The 22,072-nt window shown below is 48.1% G+C and overlaps 1 protein-coding gene across 2 annotated transcripts; it reads right to left on the bottom strand.

Moving 5' to 3' along the window:
- Positions 1-657: 657 nt before the first annotated feature.
- Positions 658-21,640, bottom strand: ppp2r5cb (protein phosphatase 2, regulatory subunit B', gamma b). 2 transcript variants are annotated; one of them, XM_067241049.1, is made up of 16 exons: positions 21,542-21,640; positions 20,710-20,769; positions 18,584-18,746; positions 10,228-10,427; positions 8,080-8,190; positions 7,652-7,744; positions 7,144-7,274; positions 6,958-7,017; positions 6,750-6,858; positions 6,375-6,428; positions 5,968-6,138; positions 5,661-5,788; positions 5,312-5,413; positions 5,142-5,214; positions 4,889-5,005; positions 658-3,551 (listed from the first exon to the last, which is right to left on the bottom strand). In XM_067241049.1, the coding sequence occupies exons 1-16, from the start codon at positions 21,566-21,568 to the stop codon at positions 3,417-3,419; spliced, it is 1,734 nt and encodes a 577-aa protein (XP_067097150.1). In that variant the 5' UTR covers positions 21,569-21,640; the 3' UTR covers positions 658-3,416. The 2 variants fall into 2 exon arrangements, with proteins under 2 accessions (XP_067097150.1, XP_067097151.1); XM_067241050.1 differs by lacking the exons at positions 18,584-18,746; positions 20,710-20,769; positions 21,542-21,640 and adding an exon at positions 12,669-12,821.
- Between the last annotated feature and the right edge of the window lie 432 nt (positions 21,641-22,072).

The raw sequence follows: 22,072 nt of genomic DNA, 5'->3' as shown, positions 1-22,072 counted from the left end.
TCCAGCCATGAGGCACAACATGAACAATTTAAACCCACATCACAATTCCTGCTATCTTACATCCTATTACAACTAGATCCTTTACATGCTTGATAAAAATGTGCTTCCCTTCAGGCTGACGTTTCACCTCTTTTCTGAAGTTCCATATATCTAAAACACTTAAAACGGTCTCTTATTTACAGATCACGCCGTTAAAATAATGTAACATTCTGCATATATTTCTTTTAGTATGCTAAGTGCAACAAACGGAGGAATACATTTAGGTAACTTTTACCATCACTAGATTCGTAATAAATTACATAATTAAAAAAGGGGGGGGACCAAAATAGTCCTCATCTTTCCTTTTCCAATTACGGAATCAAGAACAGAAATGTTTGAAACCTCAAGATGGCAGCAAAGGATCATAGAGAAGAGATGTGGCCACAGCAAACGCGGTCTCTGAAAGTATCCGCTGAAATACCATCTTCTCTCATCGATAGGGAACGATTAAGATAAATAGGTGTAGTTTGTCTGGTTAAAACTAAAATAACTATTCAAACCGTTTTTGCTTGCGAACTCCACTGGCAGTTAATATTGTTGAATAGTTGGGATGCAAGGTCACTGTGAGTGCATTAAAACCAGCTAGCAGGAGGAAGAAAAACTGTACTGGAGGCAGACTGTAGGATGAAAATATAAAACTCACATGTTCTCTTTATTTACTGTATATAGATAGATGTACACCACAGAAGATTTGCATAAAGCACACACAAAAAGCTCATGTATGTAAGATATTCTCAACACATACGCTTGAATGCAGAAAAAATATCTTAAATTACAAATTGATCAAAAAAACAATTTGAATCCCAATTCTAAACCGTTCTCTAAATGCAAATAGTTACATGTTATGGAGAAGGTGCCACATACCAACTGTCTGCAGTGCTAAAAGCCTCTGTGGTCTGTACACTGGGGCATTTTGTACAAAATATGAAATCTACCATTTAATAATAGATATAACAAAACAAAGTACAGTATATGTACATATTGGATGAAGCCATTTAGTACAACAAGTATACTAAAAGGACACTTGCAAATATTATTCTTTAGAAAGAAATGCGAGAGTAAGTCAACAGTGCTCCAGAGAAGCCATTATTAAAGCCATTTCATGAACTACAGCTACCAACAGGGAGACAGTAGCTCTGTGGAGAACCATGAAGGTCTAGTCTAACTCCAGCCCTCTGCACAGAACACCTGGACGCTATACAGTAGGAGACACCAGGTCAGGTAGGGTGAAGGGATAGGCGGGAAAGTGTTCAAATATTAAAATCGATCGGACACACTTGGGGAGGATAAAAGCATAAATTATTGAAGCGTGTAATTACTTAAGACAAAGACCAAAGAGATGAAAACAATGCAGTTATGGTAAAAGTGTATTTACAATGTGCACATTCAGATCGAAACATCAACTTGAGGTTTCACAGACCCCCCCCCCCCCCCCCCCCCAAAAAAAAGGAACGGAGGAAAGGAACCGACTCGGAGGCGCGGAACACGGGCGTCTCTAGACGGGGGTAACAGCCAGCAAGCGTGCAGGTTGGCTGAGGTCTCAAACAATGGTACTGGACACCAGGACAGCGATACTCACTGGGCATGGAAGGGGGGGGGGGGGGGGGGTGAGTGGGTGAGAAGAGTCTCTCTCATGTCGGTCACTAGGCACACAGGGGGAAGTCACACAGCATACGCCAGACAGCATTTTCTATTCACCTCTATTTTTATTGTTCGTGTGTGTCGTTTTGAAATGTTCAAGTTTTTTCAGGAAGTGCTTTTTCAGTTAAGTAGTTGGGTTCACTCCTCCTTATTATCACCATCATCATCATCATCTTTTACACTATTCACCCGACAGCTAAGCCCGTTAAACAAGGCATCTACGATAGACCCAGCAGCTTGACAGCATTTGACAAGTTGACATGCTGTTCATACATACAGTGCTTTCACACACATACATACGGGATACTAGGTGTTGTGTTGAGTAGCTGCTAGGAGTCAATGCTAAATATAAACCGTTTGGCATGTAGATTGCACTGCTGTGCTTTTGCCGAGCGTGGTCCATAACCCCCCTTGTACAATAAAGGCACTAAAAAAGAAAGGCTTGTGTTCAACGTCTTTCTGAGCTAAACCTCTCAGGCTACTTGCTAGTGTAAGAGCGCACTTTTTGTTTTTTACTCCGTATGAGTGGTAAAAAAAACAGCCTTCAGGAACATTACCAGAGCGTAACCTTGGCAAGCTCAGTTCCTCTCTACCCACTAAGATGGGGGCTCCATGGGAGTTTGTAGACCCAGCACTCGCTCCTTCTCCTCCTCCAAGACCAGGGGAGAGACGGGACTTCAGGTGGAGGTTGACAACAGTAACAACAGTTTTGTCTGTAGCGTGGTGACTAATAAAGTAAAGAGGATCAATAACGGGCCAGTGAGAGTTCAGAAGCATATGTACGGATGTGTGCATGTCCTCTGACAGAGCCATATACCATTGTTTGAACAACCAATGCACACTGCAAACTGGGTAAGCTTATTGCCTACAATACCATACAGATAAAAAAAAAAAAAAAAAAAGTTTGATAAAAAAAATAATGATACTGAAGTTGGCACCAGGCGATGTTTCTACAGCAGAACAGATGTCCATCAGAGATGAGATCGTCGAGGAGGCTGGCCCACAGACAGCCCAGCCTCATCAGATGTGACTTTATTAGCCGTGACCATCACTTCCAGACAGGCTTCTCAGCTGGCCCCAGTGCCTTCCCTCCAGGTTAGAAACCTGGCTGGAACAGGGCCCAGAACACCAGAGCACCAGAGGTGGAAGTGAAACCTGCTGTTAAAGGTCAGAGAACCGTCACTTGCTCAGTGACCTTTCAAAAAATAAAGGTATCAGATGAGTTTCCACGAGTATATAAAAAAAAAAAAAAAAAAGCTACAGAGAAAGTAATAGTGAAATCAAACCTGTTTGAATAAACAAGTGTTAAATCAAAGCTGCCATCTAGTGGGATGTGGTGGTGGTTAGACTATGCCTGCTAAAAGAGGTGAGAGAAAGGACAGAAGGAAAAATAGACGACCTGAGAGAAATGACCAGAGGGGGGCAGCACTGCACCCGAGTGTCTACAGGAGGACAGTGAGAGAGGTGGCTGACTGTCTGTGTGTGTGTGTGTGTGTTTGTGTCCTTAAATGAAGTGGCTTCATCAGTTGCCCATGCTGAACTGGACACAGTCAAAGCAAATCTCTCACAAGACCTGTTCAGCAGAGCTGGGATGGTGCTATTGAATTGTGCTGTTCTGTTCTCTACCCTACTGGTGCTGCCTGGCTGGTCTGGGCTGGTCTGGGCTGGTCTGGGCTGGTCTGGTCAGTGTGGGGCCGGCAGGGCGGCTCTCTGGGTGTGTCAGGGTGTGTGGGTGTCTAGACTGCGTCCTGCGGGGTGAGCATTTCTTCGGCCCTCCGGTGCGTCTCCAGGGCGCTGACGGTGGAGATGTCCTGGGGCAGCTCGGACTTCCTGCGCACCATCGGACGCTCTTTCCTCTGGTCCCGCTGGATCTGCAGCACACACACACACGGGTCATGATGACTCTCTCACACACACACACACACACACACACACACGACAGACCAGGGTCACGCTGACTCTCACCATGTTGGGTTCACACCCCCCTCCCTCAGGGTCCACAGGTGACAAGTAACCTATTCCCACTGCTCTCACCCTCAGCAGTCTCTACAGCTCATCCACAGAAGGTCAGACTGTGTGTCCAGTCAGTGCCGTCCCGTCAGTGTCATCCATCCAGTCAGTGCCGTCCCGTCAGTGTCATCCATCCAGTCAGTGCCGTCCATCCAGTCAGTGCCGTCCATCCAGTCAGTGCCGTCCATCCAGTCAGTGCCGTCCATCCAGTCAGTGCCGTCCATCCAGTCAGTGCCGTCCATCCAGTCAGTGCCGTCCATCCAGTCAGTGCCGTCCATCCAGTCAGTGCCGTCCATCCAGTCAGTGCCATCCATCCAGTCAGTGCCGTCCATCCAGTCAGTGCCGTCCATCCAGTCAGTGCCGTCCATCCAGTCAGTGCCGTCCATCCAGTCAGTGCCATCCATCCAGTCAGTGCCATCCATCCAGTCAGTGCCGTCCATCCAGTCAGTGCCGTCCATCCAGTCAGTGCCGTCCATCCAGTCAGTGCCGTCCATCCAGTCAGTGCCGTCCATCCAGTCAGTGCCGTCCATCCAGTCAGTGCCGCCCATCCAGTCAGTGCCGCCCATCCAGTCAGTGCCGCCCATCCAGTCAGTGCCGCCCATCCAGTCAGTGCCGCCCATCCAGTCAGTGCCGCCCATCCAGTCAGTGCCGTCCATCCAGTCAGTGCCGTCCCATCAGTGCCGCCCATCCAGTCAGTACCGCCCGGCTCATCAGTGCCGCCCCGTATCTACTCTACAGAAGGCTGCCGTCTGTCAGAGTCAGCAGCCCACCTATGAAACGTGATCCTGCCCACAGCTGCATCAGTCCCAGTCCTATGCACTGGGCCTGCTCTTCTCTTCCAACAAGCACACAGGAGAGAACAGGGGGTCTGCCACTGGACGGTCCACTGCGTCACAATACACCACAGTACGGAACAGGGCTGCCTGGTTACTCATTCTTAAGGGCAGCAAGGTGTGACAGACTCCAGGGTTTCCATCTAATGAGTCTCAGGTCTGTGTCACATGTCTCAAGAGTTTGGAGAACAGCCACCGGGCTGCAGTCATGTCAAGGTAGAGTCAGAGAGAGAGAGAGCCCAAGAGCTCCCTAATGAAAGATGGCTCTGTTCAAACAGGGATATAGACAACATGTAGACATGTATGCACACACACCACCCTCTACAAAGCACACACACACACACACACACACACACGTGTGTTACCTGCGTGGCTCCCTCCTGGACGGTCTTCTTCAGCATGTTGACGTCCTCCAGCATGGGGCCGTCGGTCTCCATGTCCACGGGGCTGCCCAGGCCTGACGGGTCCACGAACACCAGGAACTACACCAGCACACACACACACACACACGGGGAACTATGTTACAGCAAGCTACGGGGTACGATGCAGTCAGAGGGCATCGGGAGGGCTTGAGATCCTAGCAGACCACCTAGACCACGCAGAGTTTAGGACTCTTACCTGAGGGTTGGACTTGGCCAGATCCTCTATCTTGATCCACGCATCTTCCCTCTCTTTCCACTTGGCCTTCTCTCTGCAGAGACACACACAGATAAACAACAGAGCGGCAGGGTGTGTGTGTGTGTGTGTGTGTGTGTGGAGATGATGACAGAGGAGTTGTGTGTTCTTACTTGTTCTTTTCTGCCCTGAACTGCTGAGTGCAGTCATCAAACAGCTTCTGGTTCATCTCCATGAAGAGCTTCAGAGCATTGTAGATCAACCCGTGGATTGTTCTGCACACACACACAAACACACATTAACAGCGGGTCACAGGACAGGGAGCAGTACTGTGCAGGAATCTAACCCGAGATAAAAACCCAGGTGTGAGAAGCAGAAAGAGAGAGAAGCCTGAGTCTGAGAGACAGAAAGAACAGAAAAACAGGGAAAAGATGATCAAGAGAAAAAGTGAGAAAAAAGAGAGAGAGACATAGATGGAGAGTAAGAGAGAGGCAGCGTTGCGGGGATGTGGCCGTGACTCACTTATTCCAGTGGCTCTTGGAGTTGCGGTAGAGCGAGGGGAACATGATAGGCAGGATCCTGGCCGCGTTGTCACTGATCAGGCTCATGATGTACTCATTGTTCCAGTAGTAGAGAGCTCTCTCTGCCACCTAGCACACCACAACATTCAGGGACCAGCGCGCACGCAAATAAAACACGTTCCAATTCGACACACAGGTAAACTGAAACGTTCTTTGTTCCGTCACACACCAAAAGGCAGTGTTCCTATCACTAGCACTCGACGCCCCCGCACACAGACGAGGGGGAGGGGGGTTGGAAGGAGACAGACCTGGAAGTGCGGGCTGGAGACACACTTGGCCAGCTGTCTGAAGAGGGGCTCCATGACCTTGACAAACTCGCTGGGTTCGATCACGTCCAGGATCTCCTCCAGCTCGTTAAGGAACATCACCTCCTTGGGGCTGTGGGTCTTGGGCCAGTACTTCAGCAGAGCCATCACTGTCTGTAGACAGACAGAGTCTTCAGTACCAAGCAAATACCACATCTTATAACATACCAACAACTGTAAAAATTGCTAAATTTAAGAACGATAATATTCGTTTTCTCCTTGTTAGACTGCCAGTGCAGTTAAAACATTTCATTTGATATGACTTTGTAACACTACGTGTTGTTTACCTAAACTAACGTCACTAGATAAGCCAAAGAAACAAGTCCAGCTAGATATCAAAAGAATCTTACCGGCTCTGTGAGAGTGCTGTCCTTCTCCAGAAACTGCACAACACAGTATGCCAGCTGACAGGGACAAGAGAGAAAGGACAACAAGAGAGAGAGAGAGAGGACGAGAGAGAGAGAGGACAACGAGAGAGAGAGGACAACGAGAGAGAGAGGACAACGAGAGAGAGAGAGAGGACAACGAGAGAGAGAGGACAACGAGAGGACAACGAGAGAGAGAGAGAGAGAGAACAACGAGAGAGAGAGAGAGGATAGATAAGGTTGGGGGAGAGAGCAAGATAGATGGAAGAGAGGAGAAAGAGAGGGGTTTCTTATGAGTCCATGTCTGCAGGTTAAGCAGGATTCCAGTAATGATCCCAGAGGGGAGAGGGAGGGGCCTACCTGGGGGTGATACACACTGAGAGACTTGACTTTGTGTAAAGGCAACAGAACTTTCAACAGGAAAATCTTGTGCTCCTCTTTCAATGGTAAGGCAAACCCATTGATTATGCTGTAAGGGAGATAGGGAGGGAGACAGATTAATGACCCGACAATCCAATACAGTTGACAGGGCATGAAGGCATTTTCTGTGGAGCAAGGCATCATTTACCTTCCTAATATTTCCAATAGTTCTGCTATTCCATTATGATGTTCCGTTTCATAAATGAACCTGAGGAAAATAACAGCCCTTTTAGACAACGAATAATGCACCCAACACCCCAAATAATCATAATAATAATCCATGATCTTTGGCTCCATGTAAAGACCATGTAGCGTAGCAGGGCTCACCCCTCACCTGTAGAAGATGTTGTTGATGTGTTTCCTGATGTAGGCACGCAGGCCTAAGAACTTGCCGTAGATGCGGTGCAGGGTGGTCTTCAGGAAGTCTCGTTCCCGAGGGTCTTCACTGTCAAACAGATCCAGCAGCTGAGGGGAGACCACACCGGGGTGAGCCACGCCACCCAACACACACACACACCCCCACCCAACACACACCCACACACCCACCCAACACACACACCCACACCCAACACACCCACACACACACCCAACACACCCACAAATGGGGCAATTCGATTCAATGCCCTTTATTGATCATTTGAATCCGGAATTTCCTCCTAGATCAATACAGTGAATGGAATTGATCCACATACACAAAGACAGACTATAAATGCATGCAGGCATTCTCACAGGCGTCGCTCACAGGCGTCGCTCACAGGCGTCGCTCACAGGCGTCGCTCACAGGCGTCGCTCACAGGCGTCGCTCACAGGCGTCGCTCACAGAAAGGGGGGAGGGGTCGTACCTGCATTACAAACTTCTGGTCGATGTACTTCTTGGCTACATTTGGTTGGAAGTCGGGCGACTCGAGGAACCGCAGGAAGAACTCATAGACGAGCTACAGAGAAAGAAGCAGACTCACTCTTCCTGTGGGTGTGCGCACATTTACTGTATACAGTACTGTGTGTGTGTGTGTGCGCACATTTACTGTATACAGTACTGTGTGTGTGTGTGCGCACATTTACTGTATACAGTACTGTGTGTGTGTGTGTGCGTGCGCACATTTACTGTATACAGTACTGTGTGTGTGTGTGTGTGCGCACATTTACTGTATACAGTACTCTGTGTGTGTGTGTGTGTACATATACTGTATACAGTACTCTGTGTGTGTGTGTGTGTGTGTGTGTGTGTGTGTGTGTGTGTGTGTGTGTGTGTGTGTGTGTGTGTGTGTACCTGCAGATGCGGCCAAGCAGCCTCCAGCGTGGGCTCGTCCTCCTCGGGGTCGAACTCTGCGCCCGTGGGGTTGGAGGACGGCGGCAGCGTCCTGAACATGTTCACTGCAAACTGGAGGCACGCACACAGTCACTACCCAGCCTGCACAACCACAACCATCACACACCTACAGCAGAGCACACAAGCCTCCAGCTAACTAACAAGGTTTGCCCGTGTCATCGTGTGTTCATTTGCGAGAGTGTTTGAATCAATACAGCCATCCAGAGCCGAACTGTTAATCAGGGGTAGTGTGGAGTCAGGTCCTGTGCAGGAAGACATGACAGTCAGGACCTTTACACTGGCATTTACAGGGCCTTCCTCTCCATCACAAACACAGAAAACACCCTTCCTTTGCACTTCTCTCACTAACGCCCTCACTTTCTTTTTTTCCATAACCTTCAAACGCTGTCAGCCACACCCTCAGTTGAAAACCGACAGAGAAAGAGAGAGAGATGCACTCACTTGTCAAAGTTTACATTATCTGATGTCGCCCGCTCCTCCTAGCCCACCCCAGCCCCAGCCCATCCCCTAGCCCACCCCAGCCCCTAGCCCACCCCAGCCCCCCCTCAGCCCACTCCAGCGTGGCTCAGCCAGTGGAACCTTCATGTCACCAGAGAACCAGAACGGTGGCAGCAGAGCCTGGAACCCCCTGCCAGGGCCACGCTGGCGTCTGGGTTCCTTATCCCTGTGGTGGCAGCTCTCAGAATACGCTGGCTGAATCATGGAACCACAAGAATTAGAATAGAGGCCGTGTCCTGGTCAATCTCCATACTTTGATGATAAAAGCAGCTGGCTTCAAAGTGTCGTCTTTGTTAAGGGAGGAGGAGGAGGGGAGACAGGCAAGGAACAACTCAGAGGTTAGAGAGTATATTTTCATGCTGATTCGACTGCTTCCTTGCATTTTCTGCTGCCCTGATCAAATAAAAAGGCCACACGAGGTGAATGGGGGGGGGGGGGGGGGGGGGGGGGGGCAATTTGCACCTCGTCCGCCGTCTCCTGTGCCGCGGCTTCGAGGCCAGCTTTGATCAACATCAAAGAGCTTTAATTCAACCGCAGGGACGGAGAGAGACGGAGAGAGACGACCTGGCGTCCAGCGCTCGTCCAGGTCACATCGTCAGGGGAGCCTGGTTGAATCTGATCAGCCAGACCGGACCCTCCCGCTCCGCCTGCCCTCCAAACCACACGTCTGCATCCAGTGTCACAAATGTAGCAGGCTGGTTCATTTAGACAAAACGGGTAAACCAACGGTAAACCAACTGCAACAGCCACCGCCTTTAATCCTGAGCCAGAGGGGGAAAAAAGAGCAGACCGCTGCTTCTGCACTCAAGGTTAGCCCACAAGCAACCTCAAGACAGACACTTGCTAATTCAGCTACCACTTGATTCTGCCAGCTCCACAAAGCCAAAGGTCTGGTAAGCCTGATCAGGAATGTTAGATAAGAAATTCTAGATGAGTTGCGTGTGGCTTGACGTCCTCCCCCGGGTTCAGACGCAGGTCACTGGATTCTCTTTTAAGTCTCTGCGACTCAGTGGCCAGGGACATAGGGAAGTGGAGCTGAAATAAGCAGATGCTCTGTGTGCACACCTCTCCTTAGGCTCAGGCTAACCATGTGAGTACTAACCATGATAGATCGAAAGATACCTACTAGATACTGACCCTGTGAGACAGACAGACAGGTGTTGGGTACTGACCCTGTGAGACAGGTGTTGGGTACTGACCCTGTGCGACAGACAGGTGTTGGGTACTGACCCTGTGCGACAGACAGGTGTTGGGTACTGACCCTGTGAGACAGGTGTTGGGTACTGACCCTGTGCGACAGACAGGTGTTGGGTACTGACCCTGTGAGACAGACAGGTGTTGGGTACTGACCCTGTGAGACAGACAGGTGTTGGGTACTGACCCTGTGCGACAGACAGGTGTTGGGTACTGACTCTGTGAGACAGGTGTTGGGTACTGACCCTGTGCGACAGACAGGTGTTGGGTACTGACCCTGTGCGACAGACAGGTGTTGGGTACTGACCCTGTGACACAGGTGTTGGGTACTGACCCTGTGCGACAGACAGGTGTTGGGTACTGACCCTGTGAGACAGACAGGTGTTGGGTACTGACCATGTGCACCACCTCAGGGTAGATGGGCTCTGTGATGACGTTCCTGTTGTGGGTGATGTACTCCACCATCTCGCTCAGCGCCGCCCGCTTCACCTCCTTCCATTTCAGGTCACTCAACGGGTCGGACAGGAAGTCGAAGAGCACACAACACTGTCTGAGCTTCTGGATGAAGAGCTTCTCCTGCTCGGCGGGGGGGACATCTACAGGGCACAGGGGAGGAAGGGAGGAGATCCTCAGCACGCACAGGATGGAGTCAGTGTGTCTGCAGTAGACCCAACCCGCCAATGGAACATTTGAAACGGGTGCAGGTGCAGAGGAGCTTTGGGAATGTGTGTACATGCTCGAATGCAAGAAAAAGATATAATTGAAAAAACAGTTCTCTAAACGATCACGTCAGTGAATCGGGCCTTCCGTCTGACAGACTGGACAGTCTTCTGACAGCCTTCTGTGCATGCATGATGGATTGCACAACAACGTTTCAAAAATCAATGTTTATGACCAACCAGCCTTGCAGGCTAACTCACTCACCCTATTATCATCATCTGTGGAGAGGAGATGGATGTTGGCCACCCAATTCAACCTCTAATCTCAATAGAACCAACCATAACTCCCTTCGCCTACATCTGCAACGACTGAATGAATGTAGATTAACAGTCCTAACCTAAAGGGTTCTCAACATGGCCCATTTACAGGGGCCTAATGTGGTACTTATATATATCTAGCACAGTTCCCTCTCCTCCTAAACATGTAAAAGGGTGAGTTCTATTTTGAAGCATTTCAAACACTGTTTACAAAAATTCTATGACACTGCCCTCTCCAATTCCCTGTCTGGGCACCCTGTAAAGAACAGACGGGATCAGCTCTCTCTCCCTCTCTTTCCCCTCAAACTCCCTCTCCCTCCTACTTTCCTCACTCACTCCCTTCATTCTTTCTCACTGTCCCCTGGTTCCTGCTTGTCGTTGGTGTGTTGAGACATGTGCTGTGCTCTTAGCATGTCCCCTCTACCCCTCCAAGGCAAGCACAGGTCTGCTCCAGTTACACAACAGCACTAGTGTTTCTGAACAGCCCCTGAAATATTAAGAGAGGATCGAGTCTGGCTGTGTGGGTCGCTGCATGCCTGGGCTCCTGACCTTTCCTCTCTCACAGGAATCCAGCCACCCTCCCCAGGCACCGTGCTGCCTGCCTGCCAGCCTCTACATTTACATTTACATTTAGACATTTAGCAGACGCTCTTATCCAGAGCGACTTACAGTAAGTACAGGGACATTCCCCCTGAGGCAAGCAGGGTGAAGTGCCTTGCCCAAGGACACAACGTCATTTGGCACAGCCAGGAATCGAACCGGTAACCTTCAGATTACTAGCCCGACTCCCTAACCGCTCAGCCACCTGACTCCCTTACAGCCAGCCTATCTACCTGCCTGCTCACCTGCCCGCCTTTCAACATGCCTGTCTACCTGCCTGCCTACCTGCATTCCAGCCTGCCTGTCTACCTGCCTTTCAGCCTGCATGCATGGCCACCTACCTATCTGCCCTTTGACATCTATAGCCAGCTTGTCCAACAGGGGGGAAAGGCTAAACAAGCAGTCCTGTAGATCTGAAGGAACTCGTAACTCTGGTGTAATCCTCTGGTATAGGAAGGAAGTTAAAAGCCTATAGCGTAAATCTATGCATGTTGACAATGGAGTAACATTTACTGTATGGATTTTAAACTAATCTTTTAAATGCTTTTTTTTCAGTGGTCATCTGAAAAAAGATGACCACTGAAATCACAGGAAAAACTATGATTATTCATACATACAACTGACAGCAATCCCTGTATTTCAGTACACGTTACAAAGCAACATCATTAAAATGCCAACCTCAGTCACTTCACAGATTTACCCCTGCAGCAAAGTGGATCAACTTCAAGACAAACCCCCCCACACACACACCACATTAATTTAGCTGGGCAGCAGTTTGAGAAGTCATAAAGCAGACTAATGCAGAGACCTGGGTACACAGCTTAAGGGAGACAACATACATCTCTCCAGCCTGTGACCTCACATCCTTAGACATCAGCAGTCTTAGTGGGGGATGGGAGGCGCGGAAGAAGGCAGTTAAACTAGCCCCCCTCCCCTCACTCGCTCGCTCCCTTCCTCCCGCTCTCTTCAGCCAAGCTATGCAGCGCACTAGCCTTCCTCGTTGACACAATCACAACACTTTTTGCCTTAACCCAGTGAGTACACAAGAGGATATCACACAAACACACAGCAAACTGACAACCTCCACACAAACCACTCCTGTTCCCTGCTCTTCCTCCACCAGCACGTTTAGCACGAGGCTACAGATGGCAAACGGTGACATTCTCGTCAACCACCCCGAGAATCAAACACACAGGAGAAGACGCATAGAATTTTTTTTTTTTTCAAAATAAAGAAAGAAAACATAGCAGTCCTCCTCACCTCTAAAATGCATAAGGGCCACAGGATGAAAAGGCCCGTTGGAGCCTGGAGCGTCCAGGACCATCCCTGCAGCAGTTCTAGTACATGTCAACATCTAGCGGCTGAGGCAGACACGAGGAGAGCAGAGGGCAGGCCAGGCTACTGCGAGGAGCCAGCCTCCATTTTAGCACAAACACTCAGAGCAGAAAATGAAGCTCCCCTGCAGCTGGAGGGAACCAGCTAGTTAGTGATGTCATTCCTTACAGGGGGAGCCTGATTGGCTGCCCCCTGGTCACATGGGCGAGCTGTCAGAATGCATAAACATGAGGGAGGAGATTGGCCTGGTGGGCTGGGGGAAGGGAGGGACCTTTCCTGTGATTGGAGCAGGTCTCCCAGCTAGGTGCAGAGTGCAGTGAACTTCAGACAGCTCTAGAATCCAAACCAAACAACATTTAAGGGAAGAAAAACTCTTCAAGAAGAAACTATAACTCGGGGGCTAAACAAAACATTTTCTTTCCCTTCCTCTCCATATGTCTCAGATAAACCAGCATTGTTCTCCAACTACAAAGTATAAATCATGTTAGTCTAAAAGGGAGATAGGCCTAGAGATCCATAAAAGAACAGTATGAAAACAGAGAATAAAGGGATCTGACGTCTAAATGACAGTTACTGGAAACAAAATGGTTACTGTCATAAATCGTGCGTGTTGGTGTTTTTATGTGACCCAGATCCAGGTGCATGAGAGAAACAAAACGACAGGAAGTCAATATGCAAGCAACTCAGGAAGTGCTTATGCAAGGCACCACATTCTACAGCTAGCTCAACTGCTCATTTAGGGCAGAAACTTGCACTGCTGATAAGCTAACCCCAACACCACACACACACAGATGACTGGGGGAACGTGTATGGGAAAGTTAGGATGTATTCTTATGCTAGACCATAATATTAATAGACATTAAACTCTGCGAGGCACCTTATTCAAATATCTATTGAAATCTCCAGACTGTGACTCAGATCCCTGGACAAAGCCCCCATATCCCCATAATTCCACTTCATCTCAGAAACACCGTCAAACTTACTAAATAAGACTAAGTCATGCTTCATTTCACTGGACTATCGAGCCCATGTTCACATTGAGACGCCTGCTTTTCTATGCAGACACAAGCATGATTATCTTTTTCCTACTTTTTGTTCGAAGTGTATTATCAAAATCAATCATGTTGTTATCTGAAAGGTCACAACTAGCTGGTCAACTTTCCCAAACAAGTTGGCCACAGTGTTTCCTAGGTTCAGGCCAGGGTCCAGGCCAGGGTCCAGGCCAGGGGAGGGTCTGGGATCATGTGTGGGAAGAGGAACTGTTGCTATGCCAAACAGCTCCAACAGTTGTAAAATATGTGGAGTTTGGGAGGGGGCTGAACGTGGTTATAAATGAACTGGCAAAAGCAACCAGGCCACACCCTCACCCTTCCACCCCAGAGTGAAGCTCCAACAGAAACACAAGACACAAAAGGCACAACATGGAGCGTCAAAGCAAGCCTTCAGTGAGCTTCCGGGGGGGGGGGGGGGGGGGGGGGGGGTAAGGATTGGAAAGAATGTGCAGGATCAGCGTTTGGCTTTGACACTTACGGGACGACGGTCGGAAAGCAAATCTGCATATTTTAAGCTGAGAACCACACTTCGGACATCGTCTTGTTCCATTTGACGGTTTGTTGTTATGAATGGAAAGTCAGACTCATCGTCTAAAAGGATCACTCAGAGATCATCACCCTCAGGCCTACTGATGTTGAAGATTTTTCTGTCCATCGTGGGTTTAGTGCTGGTCTAAATATCGACCCGCGAGTCCAGATCTTCCTTGGGCCTGGCTTACGTAGGGGCCACGTCTTCCTCTGTGAAGAGGGGCTCTGGTTTGTCTCAGTCAATGCAGCCCTTTCTGGGCTGTTCTCTAGTCATGAGGTATTCTACCATCAGAGGACCTGTTGTTCCAAAACATACCAACCCAACACACACACACTCTCTCTCCCTCTGTGGTTATTTTATCCTCCTTTGACATACACACACACAACTCAGGTTATTAATAAACACTTGTCCCATTCTTGTCCCATTCTGAAGAGTCACGGTGTAGAAGAGTTTTAGCTTGTGAGGCATCAGGCTGTTCTACATATAAGGTTTGTTTGTAGACCTTAGAGAGAATTCTGGGATAGCGAGAGAAAGTACAAAAATACACTAAAGCTGCTGACAGCTAAAGGCTTGATTCGGTCTGCTGATCTTATTAATAATCACAGGCAGCCAGTACTGTATTATCACCAGCGTTTAGGGACATAGTCCATTTGAAGCACTATACCGTTGATCAGATTCACGATAGATTCATGTCATTCGCAGAGAGGAAGACTGAGAGTAGAACACATCTGAGGGTTCTAAAGTTTATTTGAGAACATGGCATCAAATTAAGAAAGACACTTGGGCTGATAATAAACGGAAGACAATTCATCAGCGAAGCGCTGTGTTCCCGCTCAACCAACAGGTGGAGACAAAACTCAGGAAAATGTTCTCAGATCAGGACAGCTCCTCTCTCCACATGGAAAGGTTTGGGTTATGTTATGCCCGACTGTGTAGTTTTACATTCACATTCAGTAATTTAGCAGACGCTCTTATCCAGAGCGACTTACAGTAAGTACAGGGACATTCTCCCCGAGGCAAGTAGGGTGAAGTGCCTTGCCCAAGGACACAAGGTCATTTTTGCACGGTCAGCCATCTGACTCCCTGTTTCTGGACAGGCTCTGCACTGGGCAGCGTTCTACCAGGCCGGCAGGCTTGCAGCTAACACACACAGCCTCCGTCGAGAGGCTAGGTGGACAGGATCACTGATTACATCCAACCAGCCACAGGACAACATATGGAGGAGCTTAAGATGCAGGATAAACGAAGAAATGGGAAGCTTATCTGACATCTGTATACAGTTTATGTAACGCAGACTGTAACCCAAGTCTGTGCCCAAGTTAACCGAGTATTGAGTCAAGTCCAGTGCAGATCGCCCTCCATTGTGTCTGACGGAACACAATGGAGCAACTAACGACAGGACACGGTGTAACTGCTGCTGAGGCAGTTGGATTACCTGGTTACTGTTACAGATCAGCAGAGGTGTGTGTGTGTGTGTGTGTGTGTGTGTGTGTGTGTGTGTGTGTGTGTGTGGGAGGCCCTTTTCCAAAGGTCTACTTCAGGTTGGGCAGGAGCCATAAATGGATCAGCAATTCAACCTCTGACCTAATCCTTCTGAGAGTAGGGGTTATTAAGTCCTAAAAAAGCAGAGCACCAGCCCACAGCAGTAACATGAACACGGCAGGACCACCCAAACTACCTCATCCTGACTGATTGGATAACAACAAAAAACTAACGTTGTTCTGGTCCTAGACGTCCAAATCGAAACCAGTCTGTGACACACACATTAACAATTTTATTTTATTATACGCCAAGTTTGGCATAGCAGAGGTCTTCTGTGCTATAACAGACAGTGGGACAGAGAGAAGGCGGTTCCTGTTGGCCTCTGAGTATTCTGAAACACAAGGGCCAGTGGCATTAGAGCCTTATCTCTGGATTACCCCTAAATATAGACACTTGGGTTAAATCCAGCGCAAAGTCCATGCCATCTACGTCTCCTGTTTGTTTCCATGTCTTGCGTAAGTCTGTCTGCGTCTCGTCGTTTTACGAGGACTGGGCACAGTAGCGGTGCGAAGGCAGGGGATGTTCAGAGGGGCGTAGAAGGAGGAGAGACAAGAGAGTGTGTAATCCATGTGATTTCCATAAGAATGGTTTTTTGTAGCGGGTGGTGGACACGCAGCTTCCTCCGGGCTAAAGCCCCAGGGTGGCTGGAGCACTGAGCATGTAGACTGCTAAAGCCCCAGGGTGGCTGGAGCACTGAGCATGTAGACTGCTAAAGCCCCAGGGTGGCTGGAGCACTGAGCATGTAGACTGCTAAAGCCCCAGGGTGGCTGGAGCACTGAGCATGTAGACTGCTAAAGCCCCAGGGTGGCTGGAGCACTGAGCATGTAGACTGCTAAAGCCCCAGGGGGCCTGGGCTGGAGCACTGAGCATGTTTGCAGGGAGTCAGGTGGCTGAGCGGTGAGGGAGTCGGGCTAGTAATCTGAAGGTTGGCAGTTCGATTCCCGGCCGTGTCAAATGACGTTGTGTCCTTGGGCAAGGCACTTCACCCTACTTGCCTCGGGGGGAATGTCCCTGTACTTACTGTAAGTCGCTCTGGATAAGAGCGTCTGCTAAATGACTAAATGTAAATGTAAATGTAGACTGCTAAAGCTTCATTTATACTTATGGTCGCGGACACTTTTGAAATGGTCGCCGACGAAAAAAAAAAAGTGTCGCTCAGGCTGCTGCATTTATACTTCGGAAAACAGTCGCCTGTGCTCAAGGTTCGCGTGACGTAAACAGAATCATTTTACCGTTACATTCATAGCTATGGTTACATTGTTAACGCTTTGTAGCCATGGTGATCAATCGGAGAAACTGACAATTTTAATTTTTGTGTGACGACATCCGCGCCAGTAGAAATTTCTCCTGGTAGGCGACACTTCTAAGCGACGGTTAAAAAAGTGTAGACCGAGACGTCATTTCTGTCGGCGACCTTTTCAAAAGTGTCTGCGACCTAAGTATAAATTGGGCTTTAGAGTGCAACATGAGAACTGATGGGACCACAGGCACACCAAACCCAGCTTAGCAACCAAGCTCAGACCAGCCTCCCAGATGAGGTGAGCTTCACCACTGGTTTTAGGAACTGGTTTTAGGAACTGGTTTTAGGAACTGGTTCTGGACAGGTGGCATAAGAGATGAATAAATCAGAGAGCCTGAGAAAGGGAGACTGAGAAGGAGGAGGCAGAGGGAGAGTGTCTGATCTTCTGCATGTAATAATAATGACATGCAGTCAATTATTTCATTTAGCAGACGTATCGACCCAAAGCGACGCACACGGGGGGATTTGAACTTGCGACCTTGTGATCTGCAGCCAAATGCTCTACCACTAGGGGTGGAACGGTACATGTATTCGTATTGGACCGAAAAGATACGGGCGTCACGGTTCGGTGCATGAAATTACACGGAGAATACACGGTAAAAAATAAATAAAAGCTGCATGCAAATGTATTAATGTAATGTGAAACTACTGTTAGATACTCGTGTTCTTTAGGGACACCTAATCTGTAGCCCCGCCTTAGCTCTGAAGCTCTGATTGGCGCCGCCGTGAGTCAGAGATAGATAGCAGCACTAAGGACAAGTATGGCGACCCACAAGAGATAGAGGACCCGCCGGCCTCTTTAAGATTGCAAATTTGGGAAAACTTTGGTTTCCCATTCAGTTACAGTAGTACAGACGATAGAGTGGTGGATAAGACAAGCACTGTGAGTCGGCGTTGTTCAGCAGTTGTGGGGTATGTGAGTGGAAATACATCTAACATGCCAACGCATATAATGCATCTGGCGTGTGCTAAATGACTAAAAATATCCAACGCCATCACCCAGGTGTGCCAATCACTGGAACGAGATTTAAAAAAAATGTCCAACTTCTCCTCCCTACAGTGCTTAATCAGCCTTTAGATACACATACAAATAGGGCCAAAAAAATCACTGAAGCAATCGGAATTTACATGTCATCTTCAATGCGCACGTATTCACTCGTAGAGGAACCTGGTTTGTTTTGCTTTTCCCTCCGTTGTACCGAACTCATACCGGACCGTGATGTCTGAACCGCGGTATGAACCGAACCATGACTTCAGTGTACCGTTCCACCCCTATCTACCACTGAGCTAAACCTAACCCACCAAGCCAATATACTTCATCCACCTACACTACAAAGCAATGGGAAGGAAAACAAAAATACGAAAACTAAATGACTGTGGCAGAAGTGTCTGTCGATAAACATGTGGGTTGTGATACCTTTGAATGCAGGCAGCTTCTGCAGCTCTCTGTTGTTGCTGAGGCTGAACCGGGACGAGCTCTGCCTCTTGTCCTTTTTAACCGGGGTCTGGGCCCCGGTCTGCTTCCCCTTCAGCAGCTGAGTGGTGGGAGGAACACTGTTACTGCCCTTCCTGTTGGAGCCCTGGGGAAACAGGAGGGTCAAGGTGAGACGGAAGAATTTCGCAATACAATGAATGTGAAAGCAGTGGCAGGAATGATGGCAAAGCTTCACTCCTTGCCCTGGCAACCTCTGTTGTGTTTACAGATCTGACAGCGACCTGAATACAGTGTAAACAACAAGCCAAACTTCCCTTACAACGTAGAACTCTGAAAACAGGGCAGTTAGGGTTCAGGTCATGTTTGTTTGCTTTGTGAATTTCACAGCTTTAGATAAACTGTTCCCAGAGCCATAAACGTAAATCACATGGGACAAGTCTGGATGTTAATGTGTGCGTGTCTCATGGCTGGTCCCACCTGCTGGCTAGGATCCTTTAATCCCCCCACACCTGACAACATCATTCTCACTCTCTCTGCAACCACGGGTTCACATCAGTCTGGTTTTATCAACAGTAGCCCTGGGGGCAATTGTCAAAGTCACTTAAAAACCCAACTAATGTTACCCCGCTGGCTTTGCTTGCTGTCCCTCTCTCACACTACAAGACCACAAGTGTTTAGGAGTTAGAACAGCTTAGCGTGGTCGCCACTGTCTAGTAATGGGAGAACTAAAGCTGCGGCTGGACCCCATGATGGGCTGGATTACTGACTCATGTGACCCAACAGAAGGTCTTCTCTCCCACTGATTCATTAACCCAATGTTGTCTGTGCTCTTGATTCATCCTCAGGCAGCTTCATGGGTTCATACGGTACACAGTCGCTGTGTACTGTAGCTAACAGAGCACTTGAAGAGCTGACAGAGCAGCGCTTCAAGTGGCAGGTCCTCTAAGGCAGTGGTTGTCAACCCTGGTCCTCAAGTACCCCCCTGTCCTGCCTGTTTTAGATGTTTCCCTGCTCCAACACGCCTGATTCAAATGAATGGTCGTTATCAGGCTTGAGAACCACTGCTCTAAGGCAGTGGTTGTCAACCCTGGTCCTCAAGTACCCCCCTGTCCTGCCTGTTTTAGATGTTTCCCTGCTCCAACACACCTGATTCAAATAAATGGCTTGTTATCAAGCTCTATAGAAGCCTGGTAACGAACATGCATTTGAATCAGGTGTGTTGGAGCCAAAAAACATCTAAAACAGGCAGGACAGGGGTTCCCTGAGGACCAGGGTTGAGAACCACTGCAAGGCATTGCCAAGCGTTGATTTGGAAGAGGATACAGTTCAAAGTAAAACCTGAAGCGGTATTCCGGAGGGGCCCTTAGCTACAGAGGCAATGAATAACAAGAATAACTAGCAAAGAAACCAGCTAGCAGCTTGCTCCAAAGCAGTAAGCTCAATACTTACACGTAAACAAAGGGCATTACAGTGCCTAAATCGGCTCTATGATAGCTATGACCACCATGTTTTTGTCACTATCCCTCTGAAGCTTAAAGGGCTCTCGTGGTCAAAGGCATCTAAGAGGATGCCTGGATGGGAGGGGCTTTGGTGGTATTGTGTGTGTGTGTGTGTGTGTGTAGAGGAGGAGGGGGGTGTAACAGTGACAGCTTGTTGCCCAGCAATTTCAATTTGACACAAGGTTTGCGCATTAGCAGATATGCAGCTGACACACAACTGAGTACAGATAACCCAGGATTACAACTCAGGGATATGCAGAAAGGAGGAGATTCTTAGGTCTTAAAATATTTAAAAACATCAGTTAACTAGGGTCCATCCACATTTCTGTAAGCTTAACATGTCACTGTTGGTGGTGGATTTATTGTATCTGTCTCCCCACACACATACCAAAATGGGGTCTCACAGAACACTGTTTATTTTCTACAATATGATGACAAACGAGGTTCAATTCTTACACTCGTTCAAGGGTGTCCCTTTTTGTTCAAGATTATCTCTTATCGTGTCATAATGAACCACAAAAGTTAAGGTCACCATCAATGGCTGGTGTTCCTTATATGACAGAGTTGCTACTGTACAGTACGTGTAGTCATGTCTGAGTACTACGTTACCTCATGTTCTGAATTCTCTTGTGCTCCAGTTTTCCCGACTTTACCAGACTTGGGGGTCTCCTAAAAAAAAATTGAAAATACCTTAGTTTATATCGTCTTAATTCACAACTCTAGGCTCAAAACTCGCGAGGGTTACATAACAGTAACTAGTAGCCTCACTTCGAAGCCAAATTTAGCACAATAACAAAGTACTTGGCCTAGTCACATAGTACTTACCTCGAGCTAGCTATATAGCGTTAGCTGTCAAGCGGACGTGGCTAGCATTACCCTAGCTAAAGTTTAAGCAATGTTAACGCTAGCTGACATCACCCATCTATCTAGCCATCTAGCTAGTGCTAAATAACGTGATGTGGTGCACATGTCCGCTTAATTACCGAATTATAGTGTGAGTAGAACAAAGTTATTCAATGATACTAAAAACTAGCTAGCTAACATAGCTCAGCATTTTTGGTGACGGATTCAGTCTCAGACTAATGTTACTGTGTCTTGCTCGCCTCTACAGACACCGGCAAATCATAGTGGCTAGCTCAAAGTTCACGTTTTCAGCCAAATAAACGTTATAATAGTAACCATAACAAGCATATTATTTTCATGCATAGTTCACAACCGGCTTAAATTTCCAAGCGTGAATTGACATAGTACTTGCTAACGTCGTTACCACATACCACAAACACACCAGCCAAGACTCTGTTTGGAGGCGCACCTAGATCCAGATGGGACATACTGTAACGTTAGCTAACTGTCAAGTATGTGGGCCTAGATTCATCTTCGAAGACATCAAAACGATACAAATGTTATCTGCAGATAGTCCAGCCCCGTATTGTAAACTCACCTTATCTTTTTTCGTTTTATTCGGCATTGCATTAACGTAGCCACCCTTGCTCCCCTTCTGACAGTCCAGCAGCACCAAATCTGCCAACTCCCGTCTTCTGCGCTGTAGTGGCTGGCGTCACTGGTGTGATAGGCTGCTATCTATCAGGTGACTCAACGTCTCTCTGACAGATTGTGCTGGTGGAAGAGAGCGGGAGCTGTCTGTAGGCGACACCTTGTGACAGCGGCAGCTTTTTGACACATTGTGATGAGTTACCTCTAATATAACACTACATTATAATCCAGGTTTCCCTGTATTATACAAGTACCAAACAACAAGATCAGACACGTAGGCATTTCCATCAGCCATTATCATTCTTATCTTTACCTATTTGGTAGGCTACATGACAACTTTTATTAAACCATTATTCCAGAACGATATGACGAGCTAATGAAAATTCGGGAAAGCGTGCTCATCTCCCCTTCCCCCATTGATCGACGTCAATATACGGAGGCAAGCGCCATCTACCGTAATTTTCATGTCGGCGATTTC

The sequence above is a fragment of the Osmerus mordax genome, chromosome 8 (assembly GCF_038355195.1).
Source record: "Osmerus mordax isolate fOsmMor3 chromosome 8, fOsmMor3.pri, whole genome shotgun sequence".
Classification (NCBI taxonomy): Eukaryota; Metazoa; Chordata; class Actinopteri; order Osmeriformes; family Osmeridae; genus Osmerus; species Osmerus mordax.
Note: the sequence above shows the minus strand (reverse complement) of the source record. Positions and strands in the feature narration are given on the sequence as shown.

Bases quoted from the DNA above. Each gene is read 5' to 3' on its own strand.
- ppp2r5cb (XM_067241049.1), bottom strand. From the start codon at position 21,568: ATGCCGAATAAAACGAAAAAAGATAAG. The intron at 20,770-21,541 runs GTGAGTTTACAA...ATTTTTTTTTAG, and splicing joins ATAAAACGAAAAAAGATAAG to GAGACCCCCAAGTCTGGTAA. The intron at 7,018-7,143 runs GTGAGGGGTGAG...TATTTTCCTCAG, and splicing joins ATCAACAACATCTTCTACAG to GTTCATTTATGAAACGGAAC.